At 56.2% G+C, this 13,746-nt stretch overlaps 6 protein-coding genes across 8 annotated transcripts in view; all 6 read left to right on the top strand.

Moving 5' to 3' along the window:
• Window positions 1-116: 116 nt before the first annotated feature.
• Window positions 117-2,028, top strand: ABB37_01493 (hypothetical protein; the record flags this gene model as incomplete). Its single annotated transcript, XM_015798004.1, has 1 exon — window positions 117-2,028. The coding sequence occupies exon 1, from the start codon at window positions 577-579 to the stop codon at window positions 2,026-2,028; it is 1,452 nt and encodes a 483-aa protein (XP_015663524.1). The 5' UTR covers window positions 117-576.
• Window positions 2,029-2,468: 440 nt separating this feature from the next.
• On the top strand, window positions 2,469-5,034 carry ABB37_01494 (hypothetical protein; the record flags this gene model as incomplete). Of its 2 annotated transcripts, none has more annotated exons than XM_015798005.1 (1): window positions 2,469-5,034. In XM_015798005.1, exon 1 carries the CDS (start codon window positions 2,503-2,505, stop codon window positions 5,032-5,034), a length of 2,532 nt encoding a protein of 843 aa, XP_015663525.1. In that variant the 5' UTR covers window positions 2,469-2,502. The 2 variants fall into 2 exon arrangements, with proteins under 2 accessions (XP_015663525.1, XP_015663526.1); XM_015798006.1 differs by having other exon boundaries at window positions 2,472-5,034.
• A 761-nt stretch (window positions 5,035-5,795) lies between these two features.
• On the top strand, window positions 5,796-8,229 carry ABB37_01495 (putative mitochondrial heat shock protein 70; the record flags this gene model as incomplete). 2 transcript variants are annotated; one of them, XM_015798007.1, is made up of 1 exon in its annotated part: window positions 5,796-8,229. In XM_015798007.1, exon 1 carries the CDS (start codon window positions 6,247-6,249, stop codon window positions 8,227-8,229), a length of 1,983 nt encoding a protein of 660 aa, XP_015663527.1. In that variant the 5' UTR covers window positions 5,796-6,246. The 2 variants fall into 2 exon arrangements, with proteins under 2 accessions (XP_015663527.1, XP_015663528.1); XM_015798008.1 differs by having other exon boundaries at window positions 5,810-8,229.
• Window positions 8,230-8,621: 392 nt separating this feature from the next.
• On the top strand, window positions 8,622-9,304 carry ABB37_01496 (hypothetical protein; the record flags this gene model as incomplete). Its single annotated transcript, XM_015798009.1, has 1 exon — window positions 8,622-9,304. Exon 1 carries the CDS (start codon window positions 8,708-8,710, stop codon window positions 9,302-9,304), a length of 597 nt encoding a protein of 198 aa, XP_015663529.1. The 5' UTR covers window positions 8,622-8,707.
• A 1,006-nt stretch (window positions 9,305-10,310) lies between these two features.
• On the top strand, window positions 10,311-11,879 carry ABB37_01497 (hypothetical protein; the record flags this gene model as incomplete). Its single annotated transcript, XM_015798010.1, has 1 exon — window positions 10,311-11,879. One exon carries the CDS (start codon window positions 10,311-10,313, stop codon window positions 11,877-11,879), a length of 1,569 nt encoding a protein of 522 aa, XP_015663530.1.
• A 580-nt stretch (window positions 11,880-12,459) lies between these two features.
• ABB37_01498 (hypothetical protein) overlaps window positions 12,460-13,746 on the top strand; it is a gene marked incomplete at its 3' end in the record, with an annotated part of 1,629 nt that continues 342 nt past the window's right edge. Inside the window, exon 1 of the mRNA XM_015798011.1 lies at window positions 12,460-13,746. This exon is cut by the window's right edge and continues 342 nt beyond it. Coding sequence (XP_015663531.1) covers window positions 12,634-13,746 — 1,113 coding nt within the window. The 5' untranslated portion in view covers window positions 12,460-12,633.

Here is a 13,746-nt window from a genome sequence, read left to right on the forward strand (position 1 = left end):
GCAAAGTCTATTGCAGTAACCGAAACGAAGACCTTGCCTTTGATTGTGTTGTGCAACCCGCACTCTACTCCTGAGCACTCCGTTTTCTTCCCTTTCGCTTTTCTCGTTGCACTGCCAGCAGCAACGGATTCCAAAAAATTCACGTGCGATTCATTTCTTGCTTCTACTGCGTGGATATTTAACGCTTCACGTAGGCGTGTCTCTCGGAGGCAGCAGCCTTCTTGTGTTATTTGAAATGCACACACACACACACACACAAACACACACACATATATATATATATAGAAGTATAGCACTTGCCACCATACTTCATCTAGGGTCTTCTTTCGTACAACAGTTACGTTTTGTCATTCCCTGTCTGTTTTTGTTGTCTCTTTGCCTGGCGAAAGAAATTAGTGCTTCCACGTTTCTCTGGTGCCGTGGTGCGTTGTTGCGTCGTCGCCGTCTGCAAGATTGTAGTTATCCTTGCTTTCTTTGAAGTTTTTTCTTTCCACGCCTGTGCGTGCTTTTTTAGAAATACAAATTAGTTCTACCGTCTGCAAAAACGTTCTCACGGAGGAGAGAACACCTGACAAGATGCAACAGCCAACAACCAGCAGCGCGTTAGACTGCTGCGAGTGTGGCGCAGTTGTAGGGACAGAGGGCCCTCAGCGGGCGACGCTACTGCTGCCATGCCAGCACATTCTTCACATGGGCTGTGTGGAGTTCATCAAGCGTCGTGTGAAGCTCTTAATGGGTATGGACAGCGCAGACGTAGTACAGGACGGAGGTGGGGACTCGGCCGGTGCGCCATTGCCGAACCAAAACAATGATAGTAACAGTAAGAACTGGGTACAGCAGATGTGTGGACGTTGTTTGTGCCCAGCGTGCTCCGCCCCCGTCACGCATATCATTCCCTTGTACCTGCGCAGCGAGGACGATCCAGGGGCGACTCTGCCTGCCAAGTCTGGTGCTGACGGCACCCCAGCGGCCTCTTCTCCACCGCTTTCCGCCGCAAGAGCCGAAGAGGATTACAAGCGTGTGCACTCCGCACAAAAACGCGTCTTGTTGCGTCTGCGCGGCCTCTGCGAGCAGCGACGACGCATGACGGAGCTCACGCACGCCTGCGCCAGCCTGCACGAGCAGCGTGCGCGTTATCTGGCCGACGTGGAAAAGGAGGAGCGTTGCTTTCCCGGCCTCCTTTGCGGCGGTGGTGCGCAGGATGACTCCGCCGTGACGACCACGCCCGGCGTGAGCGGCGGTACCCGTGGCGGGCCATCGGCGCCGGCCGGCATTCCGGTTGAACAGATGGGCATCACGGAGCTGGAGCTGTACATGGCGCAGGTCACGCCTCGTCTGCTGCGCACGCAGGCAGAGGTGCGGAAGGAGCGTCAGATGGTGGAGCGACGAACAAAGAAGTTGAACGCGTTGCGCACGCATTATCACTCCCAAAAAGAGTTGCACGCGCTGGATGCCGAGATTGCAGAACTGCAGGCGCGAGTGCGCGGCGGCGTAAAGAGGAGCACGGCGCATCTCCACGACGATGCACCGCAGCTGCGTGGGCCCCAGCAACCGCCCTCCGTGAGTCCCTCCGAGTCGCCGCCGCTATCACAGCAAGAGCAGTACCACTCAGCACGGGAAGTCATACTGCCGTCCAGGACCGCTGGTGTGCCAGCGCGGAAAAAATATCGGGGTGAGGAGGCGATCTACGTGGACGACGAACCCCCGGCGGAAGTGGTAGAGGTGCTTTCGCAGGGGTCTAGTGATGCAGGGGAGCAGGAAGTGATGGTGTTAGACGACGATGACGCAGTCGCAGAAGTGGTAGGAAACGGCAGCGACTCAGAGGTCAACGAAAGAAGTAACGATGCCGCGGAAGAAGTGAACATGTACGACGCACCATACCTTATTCCTTGCTACATACGCGCATCAACGTTGGCCGGCTCCTCTTCTGTCGATCCAAAGACGCCACGCACGACGCTCACGCACGGCCACGTCCGCATGTTGCCGCGACGAGAAGATCGGCTTTGGCAGCCTAGTCTGCAGTTCTAGATGACTTAACTACATGCCACACTGCTTACGTGTTGAATGCGGCCCAATAAAGACGAGGCGCCGCTGCATTACTCTCCTTCTGTTTCCCCCGAAGATGTCTTCCTTTTCCGATTGTTGAGCGGAGCGGTACCGCAACGCACTCGCGCATGAATCATCCTCTCCTTACTTTTTCACCGCTGCAGCTACCACTCACTCTTGACAAAGTAAATCCTACCACTTTAAGGAAGAAGAGGGCATGGGAGAAATTATGCTTTTTTCAACTTCTTCAGTCGACGCTGGTTGCATGCAAAGACACCACCTAGGAACGAACTATCCTTTCAGCACATGCTTTTCCGGTGTGCTTGTGTGTTCTATTATCGCCTGCATTTCGCACTTTCTCCTCCTCCTCCTCTTCTTTTTTTTCCCTTTCCCTTGATTCTGTGTTTCCTGTGAACCTTTTTAGCAGACAACGTGGTTCTCCTGCCTATGAGCGAAATGAATACGCATACACTCCCCCCTCTTCTTCCGGCTTCGGAGCCTGGTAGGGCTGCTGTGGCTTCCACACTTCCCCTTCCCACTCGTCGAGCAGCGGCAGATGACACGTGCACACCGCAGCGGAAAGCATACATGGCTGTAAACCATCTCTCCACTTCCCGTGCTGTGGCGGAGGCGCAGACGCACAGTGCTATTGGTAATGCCGCTGCTGACGAGGGAGAGGTACGAGCAGAAACACAGAGTAATGAGTCAACATCCCCGCAGTCATGTGAGATGAACAACGCAGACAGTTCACCGCGTGCGGCTACGGTGCTTCAGGCAAAACTCCAATATGCGTTGTGGCTGGATCAGCTGACGTCCTGCGTACACGCCGAGAGCTGCGCCCGCGCCGGGCTGCGCTGCGTCGAAGCCGAGACCCGCGAAGCGCTCTGGTTGACCCATCAACATGCAAGGACGACCGTCGCCATTCGAGAAGAATACGCCCAGCGTTCCCGCGAGCTGCTGGGGGCGCGAACAGCGTTGCAACGCGCGTTCCAACACAACCCCTCTGCTAACGTGATCAAGCGTGAGGAGCGCAGAGCCCGTCATGCCATCAAGCTCGACGCAATGAGTTCTTTTCAATTATTGTGTGTTGCGGAAAGCACAGATCACATGCGGCTCTCTGCGCGTCAACTGGTTGCGGAGCGGAAGGACGCAACGAGCCTGAAAAAGACAGCACAGTCGGTGCGTGCGCTCGAGTTGGAGCTGGCGTCGCGGTCTTACTATGCTATACCCGCTTTTCATTCGTCCTTGCATGACCTTACTCTCATTGCTGAGGGACGCTCTCCGCACGACGCACCGGACGACACGCCCTTGGAAAGCTGGAGACGGCGATACGGCAAGCAGCGCGAGGTCTCGTCTGCCCCCACCGCTGTGAAAACACAGCCGCCTCCGACATGTGGGCCATCCGACCAGAGCACCGTGAAAATAGGAGAACTGTACGCTCGCCGCCATCTCCGATACGATGAAGAGAAAGAGCGTCTTTTTCTTGAATGGTGGAAAGGCGTGGGCGACATCTGGTGTACGCAAGAAGCACCGGCGCGACAACAGCTTCGGCAGCTGCACGCCTTTGTGGCCTCTCCCGTCCGGATGCAGGCCGTTGTGGTGCTCCAGCGGTGGTGGCGTATGCTGCGCTTCCATTTATGGTCGCAGCACCGCCAGGAAAAGCTTGTGGCTTCGCTCGCGGCGTTGCCGCATCGACACTCCACGGACCACTGTAGGCGACATTTGCGTGCGTTGGAAACGGCGGTCGGCCTGGCAGGAAGAGACAAAGACGGTGGCAACTCAGACGCAGATGTTGCGGGGCTTTTGGCAGGGCTGATCACGGCGGCCACGCATCCTCGTCGGTACAGGAGGGAGCTAGACTTATACACGGACACCCTTCTGCGGAAGGTCCGTGCGTTCTGCACAGGCCTTGGCATCGCGCCCGCGTCGCTGATTTCAGTTACCGGTGCCAAAGAAGAATGCTCTCTTCAAGAGGATCCAGGCCAGCTAAGACTTTTGTCCCACGGGGCCCGGGAGCGCCGTAGGTTGTCCGGCGACATGTGGCGACAACCGCGATGGCCTCTGCACTCGATGCTGCAAAGCAGGGACGTCATCAGCCGTAAAAATGAGCGTCACACCCGTGTGCATCCTGCCACCGTTGAGAGTGTCGTGCACGGCGGACCTGCGGGGCTGGCGGATTTGCACGTGGCGCAGCAGGCCATGGCAGAGGAGGCGGCGAAGGCTTATCAGCGCATCACGCATCAGGAAGAGCTTGAGCGTCGTGTGTGGACACTGTCGTTCTCGACACAAGACGCATCTTTGCCTTCTTCCACGTCAGCTCATTGTGCGAGGTCACCTGAAAACGAGACGTCTTCGCGTGCCGGAGATGCGATGCCATCGTCAACTCCCGGTGCATCAACGCACATAGTGGAAGGCCCAAGTAGAAGTGCGCACACAGTGGTGAGTAGCGCTGCCATTTCTTGTTCGACACCTTCTTTTTCTTCTTTCTCTGTTGACGCACGACCCGAATCGGCAGAGGAGCGGCAATGCGTACAGCGCGCAACGGAGGCCTTCCCCATGTCCCAGCGCGAGTGCCGCGACAACGCGTGTGTGGCGATGAGCAACCCGGCGAAGGAGACAAGTGCCGACCCTACGAGTGAGGCTGTTTGCCAATACGGCGCCGCCTTCGACAAGGCTGCGGAATCTGTATGCACGGAGCAGTACACGACCGTGCAGCAGCGCTTCACCGCACTCAACGCAAGCACACTGAATGCTATACGGGCTTTCATCGAAAACGCTCTTAACGAGAAGGCCGACATGGCGGCAGAAGAGAGCGAGGCCCGACACTACTTGATGTTTGGTCAGGAAAGCAACTGCTTCGTCTTACAGTATCGCTTCACGAGTTTGGAAGGCGCGGAAAGGTCACTGCTGACCGAGGCGCAGGAGCGAGAGGCTGACATCATTTACGACTGCTTCAACGAACACCTCCGACTCCTTCAACTTGAATAAAGGAACACCACCGCTGCGTTAGGGCTTGGTTTGGGCAAAGGTTGTCATTGTGTCAGGAACGGTATTAAGTCCCTCCCCCCCCCCCTCGGCAGCATGACCGTGACACCTTTCGCGCAGGGATGCCGAGTGCGGGCGCCGACCCACTTTGACGGCCCGGCAAAGGAAGGCGATCGCGAGGGAGTTGCCTCACACGAGCTTTAGGTGTTTTACTTTCTTGTGCATCCCACAACAGTTAAGAACACGATGAGGCGCCTTGTTTCTTAAGCCTTCGGCTGGCACGTATCTCTCACTCCCTCCTATTTTTTCGCTGGGAATTCCGATGTACATTATATTTCTTACTTCACTCCTTTCTTGGACGTACCATTTTTTTTCTTCTCGTATTTCCGATGGAACTGTGCAAATTATGTTTGATGTGAGGAAGATGTTGTGACCGTCGTGTCTCCGTAACGAGGACCACTTTCTTTCTTCGGTTACTTCTCCCCAAAAGACGAAACGCGCAGCTACGCTAAGTGCAATCCTGTACCGCTTTGCACGGCGGCGTTGCTGCGATAGGCGTGAGGTGAACTGCAGGGACAACGCTTGTGCTGACGGGCGTTATTATTATTATTATTATTATTTGACGCGTGTGTGTGTGTGTGTGTGTGTGTGTGTGTGTTTGCGTTGAAGCTGAGCACGGTTACCCGCGAAGGGGTTCCCGTTTGTTGTCATTGTGCTCCACATACCTACACATCATCTCCGACCGTTTCCTTTTTTTCTTTTGTAGACTGCGCTTTGCAGCGTACCGTCCGCGCCCACGTAGCCGCACCCCTTCACGTTGCGCAGACATCTTTGTTCATCATTGGCGCTGCCTTTTTTGCCTCGTCATTCACCACGACATAAATAGAAGAACCGCGCTTTCAGCGTCTCCCAGCGCGGTACCGCAGGCACCCACTGGGACATATAGGCATACCATACAACAACCGAAATACTATCACACACACACACCCACACACCCGTCATCTTCAACGCGTACGCTCCACCTCATTACTATTATCTTGCGAACTCGCTTCTCCCTCATATTGGTCGTTCACCTTCTCACTTGCAGGTCACGCAAGCCGCTAATACCGCACCCATTTCTTGTCTTTCTTTTCAGCTTTGACATTCTTTCTCTCATAGTATAAAAACTCCCTACTATACACACACACACACACAATACTTGTGCCGACCGGCAACATGAGCTACGCCGAAGAGTTTGACGGGGCCATCGGCGTGGACCTCGGCACGACCTACTCCTGCGTTGCGGTCTTCCTCCGTGGTCAGGTGGAAGTCATTCCGAACGACATGGGCAACCGCACCACTCCATCTTGCGTGGCCTTCTACAACGGGGACGTGCTGGTCGGCGACGCGGCAAAGTCGCTGCTGGGCCGTGGCGCGACGGGTGTCATCTTCGATGCGAAGCGCATGATCGGACACCGCTTCAGTGACAAGAGCATCCAGGAAGATCGTCCGCGGTGGCCGTTCCCCGTGTCGGCGGGCGACAACGACAAGACCCAGATTGATGTGCAGTTCAAGGGCGAGGAGCTGCACCTGGCGCCGGAGCAGATCTCCGCCAAGGTGCTCGCCTACTTAAAGGAGTGTGCGGAGCGACACTTGGGCAAGCGGGTGAGGAAGGCCGTCATCACCGTCCCGGCCTACTTCAACGACGCTCAGCGGGAGCGGACGAAGGCGGCGGCGACCATTGCGGGCCTGGAGCCCCTTCGCATCCTCAACGAGCCGACCGCGGCGGCGCTGTGCTACGGCCTCGGCATTGGCAGCGGTACAGGAGAGCAACAGGGTGCCGACAAGCCACACAACGTCGTCGTCTTCGACTTCGGCGGTGGCACCTTTGATGTGTCCGTCATCACGATCGACTGTGGCAGCTTCGCGGTGCGTGCGACGGCCGGCGACACCCACCTCGGCGGCCAGGACATCGACTCCAAGCTGCTCCAGTTTGTGCTGAAGGACATTCAGAATCGATTTCAGGTGAATGTGGCAGAGCAGCCGCGCCTGCTGGCGAAGGCACGAACAGTGTGCGAGCGAGTCAAGCGGACGCTGTCGCACTCAACAACAGAGGAGCTCGCCTTGGACGGAGTGCTGGCGAACGGCGAGGAGTACACGGTGCCCATCTCGCGCGCGAAGCTGGAGGAGCTGAATGCGTCTTTGTTCGAGCAGTGCATGAGGGTGGTGCAGCGCGCACTGAAAGACGCTGGGATGAAGATTGAGGACATTGACGAGGTTGTGCTTGTCGGCGGCAGCTCGCGTATTCCTAAACTCAACGAGATGCTGAAGGCGTTCTTCAAGAAGGAGAAGCTGTGCAATTCTGTCCACCCTGACGAGGCAGTCGCCATTGGAGCCGCGGTGCAGGCGAGTATCCTCACCACCTCACCTGAGCAGCAGTCGGAGAAGACGGCGTCGGTGGTGCTCATGGACGTCGTTCCGCTCAGCATCGGTGTCGAGATCGACAATGGAAAGTTCGACGTGATCATTCCCCGCAACACAACCATTCCGTACAAAGCCACGAAGGAGTACAGCACCGTGGAGGACTACCAGGAGGACGTGGACGTGTACGTGTACGAAGGCGAGCGCCCGCTCACGAAGCACAACCACAAATTAGGCGAGTTCACCTTGGAGGGCATCACACGCGCCAAGCAAGGTGTGCCGACCATCACGGTGACCTTCTCGATAGACGCAAACGGACTTCTCACCATCACCGGTACGGAGGAAGTCGCCAACAAGAAGCAGACGCTGGTGGTGCAGAACGACGAGCGCCTTTCCGAGAAGGAGGTGCAGGAGATGATTGAAACGGCGAAGAAGTTCTCGAGGGAGGACGCCGTCGACGGCGCCCGGGCAGCCGCAAAGCGCGACCTGGAGGCTGCGTTGGAGACGCTGTCGGCTGCCATTGTTGCCATGCCCCAGCCGCCCTCGGTGAAGTTACAGAAGAGACTGGACGCCTTTGTCCCCCGCACGCACGAGTGGATAGCGCGGCAACTGCCCTCCTACACCACCACTGCTGAGGTGGAGGAGAAGACGAAGAAAATCGCAAAGTTGGCGAAGAAGGCGTTGAAGAAGGTGCAGAAGGAGGCGAGCGGCGACGCACCGGCGGCGAAGCGCCACCGCAGCGAAAACGGCGAAGACGCAGCGCCGAAGTCGTCGGACGACAGCGATGACGAATCGTGAAAGCGACGTGTTGTTTCTCTCCAATTTCTGTGGTGGACAGAGAACAAGACGAGTGTTTCGCTTCTCTTGATGGGTGTATTATTATTATTATTATTATTGTTGTTGTTATTCCTCTGTCCTCAGCCATGGAAATGGAGCCGGAGAACGTAGGTGTGCACCATTCCTCTTCACCGCGCGAGGACAAAGGCAGTTTGGGTTTCGACTCGACATGGCTGAGCTGCCAGGGAAGGACCTTATACGACGCTCACAGGATTTTTCTTCGCTCTAGTTGTTAGCCTCACAATTTGCTTGACCTCTCCTACACCTGTTCACCACTCCCCCTCCCTTCTCTCTTTCTGCCGTGCATCTCTGCCTTCATTTGAATTGGTCCTCGAAAAACAATAACAATGAAAAGTTACTTTTTCTGCCAGAAGTACTCCTGTGTCTTCCTGACTTGTTTCTTCCTTGTCCTGCACAAACACACAGAACCCGCATAACAATGCCGCCTCCGCCTCGTGAGCGCTACCACTCCAGCCCCAGGTCCGCGGGCTACGCAAGACAGCAGCGGTATTCAAAGAAAGAAGACACGCGTCACACTAGCAAAAAGACAAGCAGGCCTGCCACGGCCTCGTCGTCCGCGGCGTCCCGCGCGGCTGCGCCAAACGCACGGGAGGTGGCGCTGCGCGAGGCACTGGCTAAGGCACTCACCAACCCCAACGCGAGCGCCGGGGCGACGTCCTCCTCCGCGCTGAGCGAGGTGGACACCTACGGCAACGGCTCGCCGACGGATCGCCTGCAGTTTGGCTACAGCCCAGCCGTCGCGGCAGAGGCTGCTGCATTTCACTCTCGTTTCGCCGCGGCGGATTGGATAGCGGCGCGCAAGCGCAATGGACATCTCGTCTTTGCCAAGAAGCAGAAACTGAGCCCCCTGAATTGTGAGCCGGTCACTTCTATTCTGAAGCTGCAGCGGCATTGGAAAAAAATTAACGCGTTTCAGTCTGACGTGCACAGCGGGAAGTCGAAACTGAAGGCCGCGGATTTGGACCAGCTGCTCGACATGTTAGCCTCCAAGCAGCGCATTGGCGAAGACGAGTAACGTTGACTCCCTTCGCTTTGTTGTTGTTGTTGAGCAAGGCCCAATCAAACAAAGGGATGGAGATCCACGTTTTTTTTTTCTGAGAGGCTCAAACCAAAGGTGTGCTCTGCTTCTTGATAACGCGTGAGCGGAGGGGGAAAGCACCGTTGGCGCCGAACGAAGTATTTTATTGTCGAGTAACGATTAAGTATTACGGCGTGTGCAACTGTCATTACCGCTGTTCTCTCTTGGGGGGCGTTTTTTTTTCGCTTGGATTCCGCCCTCACTAAGTAAAAAGGGAGCGAGAGAGCAATAGTAACAACCGAAAAGAAAACAGGCTGCTTTGCACGCCGAGTTGGTGTAACACTGCTCAGGAGAGAGATGCCTCTCAGATGATGGGAAATGGAAGATAAAGGACTGCAAGTGCAGTGGAGCACTCACGTCTTTCCATGAAAGCTGTCGGAAAGTGATGTTGGGAAGTAGCTTCCGCGACAGTAACAAAACTACACGTCACCCGCTAACTAAAAAAGTAAACGCGCCTTTTCTTTTCCCTCTCTAATGCTCTACTGGAAGGGGGAAAGCACACACACCTTGAGCGCTTGAGGATCATAGCAGGAATTATTGTTTTCCGGTTCTTTCCGTGTGGAACGCGGACGATGTTCGCATTCTTCACCTTTACTTTACCTCACATACGTTCTCTTTTCTCTTCTTTTTTGATGGATATACATCCTCTTTTCTATCATCGTTGCCACAATCACGTGCTGCGCCTATAGGCTCCTCGAAAGTACAATCTTCGCGCGTTCAACAACACGCAAAACGAGGTTGCGCGTGCGCGCCGTGATTAGCGACTTTGCTCGTTGAGTTCCGGACGCACCGTGCGTGCCCTTTCTTTGTGTTCTGCTTTGTGGAAAAGTAGAAAAGTATCGTCCTTTTTTGAATCACGTATTTGTTCTATCGATTTATGCTTGTGCCGTTTGTGCAAGTTGACTTCGTCTTCCACATCTGACAATAATAAAAAAAAAGAGAAATGTCGAAGCCGGAAAAGGCAACTCGGCAAGGCCACACCGACACGGAGTCTCCGGCGGACGAGACGGCAGTCCCCATGCCTGCTGGACCACCGCCGAAGCTGCGCATCGACTTCCCTCCCGTACGATCAGCGGATGAGATGGCGAAAAAGCAGCGCGCTGCGGTTAAGCAAGAGGAGATCCGCGACGATATGGAGAACGACATCCCCCCTGTCATCCGAAGTGTATTGGAGCTGTCGCACTTGATGATGAGTGGCCACAGCCGGTGGCTGCGCGGCTCACCGGGGTACCAGGGCGGCCTCTCCCACAAGGGTAAACCTTTCTGCTTCGCCAGCGGCTACCGCGACTCGCTGCGACCGCTGGATATCGAAGACAAGGGAAACCACATGAAGCTGAAGGACCCGCTGGTGTACGGTACCCTTTCGCTGCCCATCACGGCGGCCTACCTGTGCGATCTGCACGGAAGAGGCATCTTTGACCTGCAGAGGCCGATCGTTGAGTACCTCCCAGAGCTGCAGGGGAAGCTGTCGGAGGAGGTGACGGCGCGCAGCATCTTGTCCTTCACACACGGAGTCGAGGATGCGGATTTGCTGAAGGACGCCGGTGTGCATCCGTGGAGGTCGTTCTGCTCCCCCTCCCTCTGTGTCAGCACGCACACGCACCTTTACGAGCCCATCAACCGCTTCTTGGCGGGGGGAAGGACGGCGTCCTCCGCCACGGCACCCGCCCTTACCGGTCAGCGGCAGCGGGCCAACCTCGTGCAGTACGTCTGCTCCTCGCGCCGTATCACCCACAACTTTTGCCGCTCGCTTCGCCGTGCCCGCGTTAGCCACAGCTCGGTCGCACTGCTTCTGGCGGCGGTGGAGACGCAGCTGAAGGGGCGCAGCTTCGAGGAGGAAATGAAATCTGGCTTCTTCGAAAAGGCGCAGAGCTACGGCGCCGGCTATGGCGTACCGACGCTATGGAAGAACCCGAACGAGCTTTTCTATCAGCCTACGGGGCAGGCCCTCCAGCACGTAAAATTTAGGCAACCTGTGCCGATTAACTCTCCGCTGAACTGCGGTCCGGCCGTCTTTAACGGGTCCTTGAACCTTTACGCCCCTTGCGAGGACTACGGCAAGCTGCTCCTGCTGTCGCTCGACACCATCATGGATGCCCGCGAGATTCTCGGCGTCCCTGCCCAGGCGGGCAGCTCTCCGTACTACGACTTCGGTGTGCGCTACATCCCGTCCAAGAAGGAGCTGCAACTTACAAAGTCTCTTCTGACCCCCCTCGATGCCATCCCCGCTGCATCCTCGTTCCACTACAACTGTGAGCAGGATTTGGGCTGCTTCGGTATCGCATCATGTGGCACGCGCAGCGCGCGCGTTTTCGCAAACAACCTGTCACGCATGATTCACCACTTGTTTGTGAAGCACGTCTTGGCGAAGGGGCTCGACCCGCTGAAGCAGGTGGACCTCGATAATCCTACCGAACAAGTCGAGGCGTCCGACGGCGAGATCCAGAAGGTGCTCAAAAAGCAAAAGTTCACATCGTACTTCAAAAAATTCGATGCTCACACGCGTCTGTAGTGTCCGTCGATGCGGGAGGGCGACGCGTAGGGAGGGAGAAACAGAGCTCTTTTCTTCGTCACACCGGCGTTAACGATGATGCAAGAGAGGCGAACGTTGCGTCGTCGAGGTAGTCGGTCGAGTAATGGACTTCGCTGCCTCAACGAAGGGGGGGGGAGGGCTTGACGAAATGCTTTTTTTCGGGATTGCAGATCAGAGGCATGGTGACCACTCTCACTCGGTGCGCCCGAGTGGGAAAACCTGTTGTCAGCGTGTAACGCTTACCTGCTTCACCATGCACAGGGACCGCTTTTTTCTGGTTACTATCACGTGGATTTTTTTTCAAGAAGAGCCGTTGCCGTTAAGGAAACGAAAGACGTCTTCCTTTTCAGGTGTCCCACGCATTGGGGGACTGCCTTTCAGGCGCGGTGCACGATACCAACCTGTGGCTTGCTCTTAAAGCTATCAAATGAAAAACAGCTGTTTCCTTTGAAGCCAAGATGCGTGTGAAGAAAACGGGCGGGCTCAATCGTGGCAGTCGAAGCTGTTGCCCACCCTCCCTTTTCGGCTGTTCTTCACCCGTCTTTTGTTTTTTTCTTGTAGTTGGCCTTTTTGCAGACAGCATTTTCATCTGCTATGCCGCACTGCCAAGTATATACATTGTGCAACTCGCGTCTTGATCCCTCGGCGAAGCTTCATTTGCGCAGGTGTACTTTCTGTCGCGACGAGCCTTTCTCGTTGGAGTGACGCGGCCGTTCGCATCAAAGACAAAGCTATGTCTGAAAACAGTGCGACACACCCCGCTGGTGTGCCCGGCTTGCGGGAGCTGCAAGTGAAGTACGAAGCTGTCCTGGCCGAGAACGAGCAACTTTACCACGACCTGCGAACGGAACAGGCGCAGCGCGAGAGGTACGCAGCAGCGTATCGACGCGTACAGGACGATGCTCAAAGGGACCAGGATATTCTCCGACGGCTCTATGCGCAAATAGAGCCCACGGTCAACACAAATCGGGAGCCTAACGCGCACGAGGGCGGCGTATTCTTCGGTGAAGGTGCCTGGAACACGTTGCGATTGAACAGTAATAGCAACGCGGTGGCTTCGCACGGCAGTGACCGCATTGATAGCCTGGAGCGCGACTGTGCCTATTTACGAGGGAAAGTTGAGAGCCTCCACTTGGCTCTGCGGCGCTACGAAGAGGGCGAAGACGCCAAGGACCCGCACGCGCTTCCCACCTCGGTGCCTTCCCCCTCCCTTCCCGCCATCTCTGAGCTCGATAAAAGAGGCGCACCGTCCACTCCCTCTTTGAATGCGGAAGATGCACTCGCGACAGAGCGGTCGGGCCGTTGTCGGGCTGAGGAGCAGCTCGCGCGGTGCCGTGATACACTGCAACGCCTGCGCGACGATGCCACACAAAAGGAGTTCTTCTTTCATCAGCAGCTGACCGCACTGCAGGAACAAAACGCCGCTTTGCTGGACGACTTGGATATGTGGGTCACAGGAAAGCAGCGGACGTATCTAGAGAGCACCTTTCCGTCCAAGCTCGTTGAGCCAGCAAGACAGGACACATCGCCTTCTTCCCCACCGGTCCCTGCCGGGCCATTCGTCAACATCTCCGAGAGTGCAATGCCAAAAACTTCGCGTGCAGAGGAGGCATTGCAACTGCGACAAATGCAGCAGTACCTGAAAGACCAGGAAGAGGTGCTGGCACTGAAGGACAAGAGCATCGAGCAGCTAGAAATGCGTGTGCGGGAGCTTGAAAAGCGGCTGGCAAACGCAGAAGTGCCTCCGGGGCGACTCCCAACTCCTTCGGCATCTCCCCTTTCGGCCACTATTCCAGTGAACAATCTCCTGCAACTGCGACGCGAAGCTGCCGCGGTAGAGGCTGCC

Source organism: Leptomonas pyrrhocoris, assembly GCF_001293395.1.
Source record: "Leptomonas pyrrhocoris isolate H10 chromosome Unknown, whole genome shotgun sequence".
NCBI classification, from domain to species: domain Eukaryota; phylum Euglenozoa; class Kinetoplastea; order Trypanosomatida; family Trypanosomatidae; genus Leptomonas; species Leptomonas pyrrhocoris.